Consider the following 8,246-nt stretch of genomic DNA (forward strand, 5'->3'; position numbering starts at 1 on the left):
TGAGCCACTCAAGGATTGCCGAGAATCAACTTTTTTAGGCTTTGTACATCACATACCTTCTGTGTCACTTTATTTATTTATTTATTTATCTATTTATTTATTTATTTTTATTGGAGACAGAGAGAGAGAGGCAAAGACACAGGCAGAGGGAGAAGCAGGCTCCATGCAGGGAGCCCAATGTGAGACTTGATCCTGGAACCCCGGGGCCAAAGGCAGATGCTCAACCGCTGAGCCACCCAGGTGTCCCTCCTTTTTCTTTTTTAAACTGCTCCTTAAATATGTGAAAAACATTTAGCTCAGGGCTGTAGTTTGCTGACCCTGCCTTTATCCGTTGTCCTCCACAACACGTGTCTGTACTCTCCAACATGTTCTCTCTTCTCCATCACACTTCTTGGCCACTTCTGAAGACGGCATTGAAAAAGATGTCAGTTTTGGCTACTGAGCCTACTTTCTGCTGACAGAAAATTGGGAGTCTAGAAGCCTTTATACATTTTGAACAGCCTTGAGCTTTCTTCAACTAGGGTGGCAGCACTTTTGCTAATACGACTGCCTCAAAAACTCAGTAGATTTCCTATGTATTTTATTGTTCTGCTCTTGTACCAAAAGCCGGGCAATTCTTGTTATGTTTAGCTCTCTAGACTTCCTTACTGCTACTTTTGTCATATATGGCTGCTGTGAGATCAAGCTCTTAGGATTCCTAGGAGCCTATGCTAGGCGTAATTTTAATACGGCTTCCCGTGAGCCATATTATTGCTCTCTGGTATCACTGTGAACTCAAGTATTACTCCTGTGACTATGTTACATTATACTGCAAAAGGAGGATTACTCAGGCACACCTGATCTAATCACATGAACTCCTTAAGTAGAGTCTTCTCTGGCTAGGAGCAGACAGTGATGTCCGGGTTAAAACGATGAGGACTGGACATGATGCTGCTGCCTCTGAAGAGGGGCCACGTGCACGGTAGAGTAGCCTAGAAGAGACGTGACCTCTGGCCAACCCACAAGGAGGGTCTCCCCAATATCACCTGCTAGAGGTGCACAGAGTGAAAAAGCCTAGAAATTTACCTCGTCCGTCCCACAATGACAATAGGTGCATTAAAAAATATCTTTGATGGTAGCTACACCTGTAGTGAGAATAGCCTAATGTACAGTTGCCAAATCACTATACACCTGAAACTAATGTAACATTGTGTCAACTATAATGTAAAAAAAAAAAAAAAAAAAGAAATGTCGGGGAAAAAAAACGATACATCAGCACTTACTGAGCTCTTTCTGTATGCCGAGGCAGGGGAGGGTTCTGCGGAAACCACCCAGAACCTGCCTGCAGAGCCTGCAGTGACAGGGACGGGCTCACACAGCCTGATCGAGAATGAATCATTCCTCCCGAACGACCGCGCGAGGGCGCTCCTAGCGCCAAGCCGGGCGAGGCGATGCCGGCCGGGATCAAGCGAGGCTCAGTGAATCCCACGCTCCAGCAGAAGCCGGGCGGGCGGCGGGGCGGCGGGGCGGCGGGGCGGGGGGCGGCGGGGCGAACCCGGCCGTGAGCATCCGCAGCGCACAGCGCGGCTGCGGGCGGGGCCGAGAGCCACCGTGCCCGGGAGCCCAGGGCGGGGAGCCGCCGGCGCGCGCACCGAAGCCCCGACGCCCAGCTCGCCCCCTCGCTCCTCGCCGCAGCGAAGGATCCCTGCAGCGCGGACCCGGCCGGTTCTCGGGGGCTTGAAACGCTAGTGAGCTGGACCCGGGGCGACGTCCGCACTCCGCGAGCGCCGGCACGCACGCACGCACGGCCGGCCGCAAAGTAGCCCCGGCGTGCCGTAAACGGGACGCACGTGAGCGCGGCGCTGGCAGACGGCAGGGGCCCCATTTTGGACGCCGTCTCTGCTGCGAAAACTCGGCGCAACCTGTTGCTCCACACGGCGAGCTCGGCCCCCTACCCGACGCTCGCCGTCAGCCGCTCGGCCTCTCGCGGGCCGTGAGCCGGCCGCCGGGGCGGGGGACGGGAGCGGGGGCGGCGCGATGCGGCCCGCGGACGCGGACGAGCGGCGGGGGCCGGAGCAGCCCTGCGGCCGGCCCCCGAGCCCCCCGAGCCCCGGGCGCGCCGCCGCCCGCCGGGACGTCGCCGCCCTCCAGCGCGAGCACGTGCGCGCGCACCTGCGGGCCCGCCGGAAGTTGCTGGAGGTCGCGACCCTGCTGGACGAGCTCCAGAGCGAGGTGGACGCCTCGGCCGAGGGCGTGCTGGGGCCCGGCCGCCGCGCGGGCGGCGAGGCGGAGGAGCGGGTGCTGAGGCTGTGCGAGAAGGCGGAGCGGAAGGCCGCCGAGGCCGCGCTGATGGGGCGGAGGATCGTGGAGCTGCACCGGCAGATCGACAGCTGCGGCTGCGGCTGCGCCTGACGGACGCGGGGGCGGGTACGTGCACGTGCGGGGCGCCGGGGGCGGCTGGCTGGACCCGGGCTCGTGCAGCCCTGCCGCGGAGCGCCCCGCCGGGCGGATGGACGCGGGGTCTCGGTTTTACGTTGGGAATTAGCCGCAAGGCGTTTGGTGTGTTGTGAGCCGTAGAGACCGCCGTGGGGAACGTCTGCAGAAGGTGGGCCAGCCCCCTCCGCCGGGTGGAAGCAAGCCCGGGAGGCGAGCTGGAGGAGCGTGAATGCAAGTGCAGGACAGGACTTTTCTTGGTGTGATGAGGTCGGAGCGTTTCCTACGACCCGAGAGCAGGCGGTAGCATTCTGCACAGTTGGTTGGGTTTGTTTGACCCCAGGATACGAGTTCTAGAATTTAGGTTGTGATGATGATGATGAATTGCCCCACTTGTACTCCAGCTTATCCGCTGATGGACTCCGTTCAGCTGGTAAAGAGGACTGACCGGAGAGGCTTCATGAAACCAAGAGTCTTTCACTTTCTCTACGATGTTTTCACACGTTGAATACTAAGTCTCTAGTATTATTCTGGGAAGAGGATTTCAGTATTGTGTATGCGGAGATGATTATGATTATCAGGTGTATTGAGTTTAGAGAAGACAGCTTCTAGGTAAATACTGTTTCCTAAGGGAATAGGTCTAGATTGTAGGCTGCTCTGACTTTATTGTCTTTTTAAAGTTCCGACGTATACTCTTGTGCTTTGCTTTTTTTTTTTTTTTTTAATGCTTCCTGGAATTTGGGGACACATGAAAGAGGCTTGAGGTCAGATTTCTGCAAGAGAGAAGACCCTGCCTGGCTGCAGCTGCTGAAGCAAGAGCCCAGACCGGTCAAGGATGCGGATGCTGCTGCTTTGGATCAGATTGAGAAGCCCCTGGGGCTCTTGGGCATGGAGATGGATGGCATCCGCATTTTGGGATTCTGCAGTCTCTCGTATCAGAGGAGGAGAGCTGTGGTTTTTTTCTTTTCTTTTCTTTTTTTCTGTTTGCTTGTTTTTTGGTTTTTTGTTTGTTTTTTTTTTTCCAGAAATGTAATTTTTCTGTGGCATGTTAACTGGTGCACATCATGTAACCTGTCTGGTGAGTAACCTAGAATAGGGGATGAATTCTAGGTACTGTGTGTATTGGCTGACTTCAGGGTAAACCATTATAATATAATCATGCATTTCAGGAACTTCTCTGCCACAACTGCATGTGACATCTACGTGATCTGGAGGGCTTGGGTAGAAGAGCATGGAGCTACCAATGGTGGGCCCCAAATTGATAACAGGTAGCATCTTCCAGGCTTAGGTGGTACCCAGCTTGGGTCCTCAGAGCAGACCCCAAAGGGGTTGAGAGCAGAGCTCTAGCTTCTTACTATAAAGTTCACTTGCCTAGAAAAGAAGCGCTGAAAGCCAGTTTTTAGAACCTTTGTGCAAATAACCAAAGCCATTGACTTGGCCAGGAAAAGGTGAGATAAATAAATTGTTTTCAGAATGAAAGTTTCCCTTTGGTTGTCGTTATTGTCGAATGGGTGTCCGGTGCTTCCTATTTTGGAATGTGCTCAAAAGCCTGTAGGCCAGGGGAAGGTTCTATCTGTGGGGACTGTAACAGGACAGAAAAGGCAGAGCAGGAAGGGGCCTCTGGAAAGCATTTGGTCTGACCTCTGCCTCCAGGGGGCTGAAGTTCATTCAGTCCCTTAACGTTCACTGTGACCGGGTGCCACTCCAGATTCTGCTGGATGCTAGGAGTTTCTAGGAGGGGTGATCCCATGGGTTAAGACAGCTCTGTAAACAGAATCACAATACAGTGCCCCCATTGGTGGTATTTATATATCTCACATAAATTGAGTACCGACAGGTGCTGGGGGTGTATCAGTGAACAAAGTGCTTATACGCTTGGATTTGACGTTTGTAAGCTTAGGATAGTGTCTCATTGTGCTAAGGCAGGAAAAAATTCATATATATCCAATAGTGGTAAGTTCTTAGAGAGAAGGGGGTATTGGGGAGGGAGGTGTTGCTGTTTGATATAGGGTGGTCGAGTGACATACCTGATATGGTGATGTTTGAGCAAGGACGGATGTGTGTAATATACACAAGGATATCTAGGGGAAAAATGTTCTATGCTCTCGGTGGGTGGGACAAACAGGGCAGAGAGCCGAGGAATAGCAGGAGACACAAATGGTTTGGGAGAAAGTGACAGATGGTGAGGTCAGAAGGGACAATTGTTCTGACTGCAGGTGACACGGAAATGAAGCTTTAAGCAGAGGAGTGGTGGGACCTGACCAGGAATGAGGAGATTCACCGGCTGCTGGATTAAGAATTGAAGTTGAGGGCGGAGTGAGGAGCAGACAGCTGGGGGTCCTGGGGCAGGGTGGTCCCTGCAGGCACCGGTGGGTGCATGGTGTTCTGAAGGCATTACTGAGAGATGATGTGGATGTGTAAGGATCCAGCTGTGTCCCGAGGTTCACGGCCTGAGCACCTGTTGAGGGTAGCCATGTCATTTGTTGAACTGGGGCAGTTTTGAAAGTGAAAGGTGGCCCTAGTAATGATATGGTTTGTGGTCCCAGGCCTGCTGCAGGTGGCCCAGGAGATGTTGTACCCTGTGTTTTTACTGTGGTGGGAGCACTGAAGAGGGAGTCCACTGAGCATTGGGGGTGTGAGAAAGCTCTTCAGACCCAGTATCTCCTGGTCTGGACCCAGAAGTGTGAGCTCAGCCCTGAACAGCACCCCAGGCACAGGGAACAAGTGTTCTGGAACCCACCCTGGGAGCCTGTCAGTAGGTAGAAATGTGACATGATAGAGCGGGTTGTGGGTTTTTGCAGGGAGCGGGAGGTAGGAGGCATGCTTGTAGCCATCTGCATGTGACTTGGAAGAGTTTAAACTTGATCCTGTGTTTGCCTGCTTCTCCACCTGGGGTCTTTGTGCTCTGGGCTGCACCTGGATGTGCTCTCAGTTCTTCATACCAAGAGATATACTGGTATATTCTGAATAGTCAAATGTTTTTGAATGTGTGACAAGAAAAAATATAGTTTTTTTAAGTTTTTGAAATGACCTACCACTCGCTAAAAAAAGTCTCACAGTTGGGGCTGCTTCTGGCTCTGTGCCGAGCCCCTAAAGCAGCACTGTTCAAATGTAAAGTACCTCTGAAACTCTGGGGTCATTTCAAAATGCAGATTCTAGTCCTGTAAAGGACTTAATGTCATGTATTTCTTACGAGCGCCCACATGATGCCTGTGCTGCTGGTCAGGGTACCACGATTCAAGGAGGACAGGTCTCTGAGGTAGTGGTGGTTAGCTGGAAAGGCTTGAGCAGGTCAACAACACTGTGGTTTAGGAAACTCGCGTGTGGTTGTGGAAGGTGGACGAGGCAAGGCCTGTTAGGGGAGGGTAGAGATTCCACCTCCATGATTGTGCAGGGGAGAACAGAGGACCTGGCCTACCTCCCTGCCTCTGCTTCATTTGGCTGCTCATGATGTTTGTCACCGTTGGAATTGCAACAGCCAATGGCCTGTGGGACCAGCCCCCCAAGTTTGGAGTCCTTTATTAGAAGGACAACTGTATGTTGTGCTCTGGCTTAACCAATTAATGATGCTAGGAGCACCGTGGGTGCAGCTGAACAGAGCTGGGATTGCTGGGGCTGAGGACTGCACACCCCTTCCATAGGAGCCGCAGTTTCTGAGGCCCCTGTCCTGGCTGTCCCCGCAGGCTGGATCATGGGTGACAGCAGCAGTGTCAAATGGAGAGGGGTAGTGGTGAAAATGGGGGGGATTCTTGGGAGTCCCCAGTTTTTGAGTGTGAGGTCTTTGTTAAGGCAAACATCCTTTTATTTACATCTTAAAATCCATTTCCCTTTCTAACTGGCAGTGGTTAGTATTATCTTTGCTTGCATCAAACTCCTGAGGAATAAAGTCAGTCTCTGGGATGCAAATGGGGTGGAACAGATCCAATTCTAAAATCACTCAAGGACCCGAAAGTGTCCCATCTGTGCTGTCGGCCCACAGCCATGTTCCTACAGCTCTGTCCAGGGGCAGGCAGCACATTGGACGTCTGGAATGAGAAAACAAAAGTCTGGGATCCCTGGGTGGCACGGCGGTTTGGCGCCTGCCTTTGGCCCAGGGCGCAATCCTGGAGACCCGGGATCGAATCCCACGTCGGGCTCCCGGTGCATGGAGCCTGCTTCTCCCTCTGCCTATGTTTCTGCCTCTCTCTCTGTGTGTGTGTGACTATCATAAATAAATAAAAATTAAAAAAAAAAAAAAAAGAAAACAAAAATCTATTAGAAGCTACTTGGGGTTTGGTACTGAACATACATTATCTAATTTTCAGAAATTTGAGAGGTCATTTTATTGTCCTCCTTGTTCAGGTGAGGATGCAGGGGCTGCAAAACCCCCAGGAATCGCTCTGGAGGAGGAGCTGGCTCTGTGACTCTGGGCCACCAGAAGATGATGGTTTTGCACTCTCTTCTCTGAGCTTCCTTGGGGCTTGACGTTCTAGTTGTCTAGAGTTCATGTCAAGTAACCACTCAGCCAGTGGACAATTTCAGTGCTGGCCCTCGAGGCAGAGCTTTGAAGGCAGGTGTGTCTGGCCTCTTCCTAGGCTTTGGGAATTTAAGGGGAGGCCCAGCTACCCTGGGACTTTCACGTGAGTCCTGCATTAGGACTAAGTCTGTTTAGACAGCAGACAGTGGCTGGGTTCCAGACAGGCCCTGAGACACATTCCCCAGCTGCGAAAGGTACTGAGCAGATGAAATCCACCTTTGGTACTCCCGCATGGTCATCTGGTGACACACTCACCCACGTGGATTGAACTGCATGGTACGCCCTGTGACTCCAAGGACAGAGGAGTTCCTTAATGTGCTCCCGTAGAATATGCCTGCCTGACGAAGCAGTCCTCTGTCATGCTCGAGCTGTCAGCTGGAGCCAGGCTTGTTGGACTCTCCGATGACCGGCTGTCCATTTTCCCCTTGGTATTCTCCCTTAGTAACTTTCTGGCATCTGTCTGAGAATTCAGTTATCCCTTAAACCAAATCCCAAGTCAGGACCACAGACTGCAAAGGACAAGATGTGCAGACTTCTGTAGTTTCCCACCTCTGACCTTCAGTTTCTGCAGTTTCCCACCTCTAGCTCCTGGGTGTTAGGCTGCTTCACTGCTCCAGTCAGGTAGGCTGTTCTGCTGTTCCCTAGCCATGACAAGCACGTGCTGGCCCCAGGGCCTTTGCCCGTGTTGATGCTTCTGACTGGGGCACTCCATTACCTGAAAGGAGTAAAGATGGTGAGGGAGAATGGGGAGCACTTTGAAGGAGTTCTGCTGTGGAGCAAAACAGAGGAATGAGGTGAGTGGGGAGTAGCTCGAGCGAGGGTTTCTTCTTTGATGTGTGACACGGGGAAGGCACCTGCTGATGGGACCACCCTGGTGCATAGTGGTCCCTAACCCCCTGGCTCTCCATGCCTCTCTCCTGCCCTCCAGCCTCTGATTGAGTTAGCATAAACTTCCCTGCAGTTCTCTCTCAAGCCACCAGCCAGAGGTGCATCAGTACTGATCTTCCATTTCTAGAACATTGCCTTGGGGAGCACTCAACTGCAGCCCACATGCCCCTTCCCCAGCAGCCTCCCTGCTTCCCCCCTGAGAATCCTGACCTCCACGGTGCTGGAGACCTCCAGCCCTGTGGAGGCACTTCTGATACACCCTGCCCTATCTCACCGACCCCTCCTGAAGCAATCTACTTGATTCTGAAGTTGTGCTGGGTGAGAATGGGTTTATGAGCCGTGATCCAGAGGCCTTCCCCCGCCCCCCTGCCGCCCCCCAGGTTTCCTGGGAAGGTGACCCGAAGAGTCCACACAAATGGCAAGGTTGTGG

At 52.8% G+C, this 8,246-nt stretch overlaps 2 protein-coding genes across 2 annotated transcripts; one reads left to right on the top strand and one right to left on the bottom strand.

Moving 5' to 3' along the window:
* Positions 1-250: 250 nt before the first annotated feature.
* LOC121489805 lies at positions 251-1,864 on the bottom strand. The gene is made up of 2 exons (XM_041753157.1): positions 1,263-1,864; positions 251-401 (listed from the first exon to the last, which is right to left on the bottom strand). The coding sequence occupies exons 1-2, from the start codon at positions 1,862-1,864 to the stop codon at positions 383-385; spliced, it is 621 nt and encodes a 206-aa protein (XP_041609091.1). The 3' UTR covers positions 251-382.
* LOC121489807 (putative MORF4 family-associated protein 1-like protein UPP) lies at positions 1,860-3,891 on the top strand. Its single transcript, XM_041753159.1, has 2 exons — positions 1,860-2,406; positions 3,168-3,891. The coding sequence occupies exon 1, from the start codon at positions 2,017-2,019 to the stop codon at positions 2,389-2,391; it is 375 nt and encodes a 124-aa protein (XP_041609093.1). The 5' UTR covers positions 1,860-2,016; the 3' UTR covers positions 2,392-2,406; positions 3,168-3,891.
* Positions 3,892-8,246: the final 4,355 nt, after the last annotated feature.

Source organism: Vulpes lagopus, chromosome 4, assembly GCF_018345385.1.
Source record: "Vulpes lagopus strain Blue_001 chromosome 4, ASM1834538v1, whole genome shotgun sequence".
NCBI classification, from domain to species: Eukaryota; Metazoa; Chordata; class Mammalia; order Carnivora; family Canidae; genus Vulpes; species Vulpes lagopus.

Coding starts and splice junctions, on each gene's coding strand:
- LOC121489805 (XM_041753157.1), bottom strand. CDS start 1,864: ATGGGGCCCCTGCCGTCTGCCAGCGCCGCGCTCACGTGCGTCCCGTTT.
- LOC121489807 (XM_041753159.1), top strand. CDS start 2,017: ATGCGGCCCGCGGACGCGGACGAGCGGCGGGGGCCGGAGCAGCCCTGC.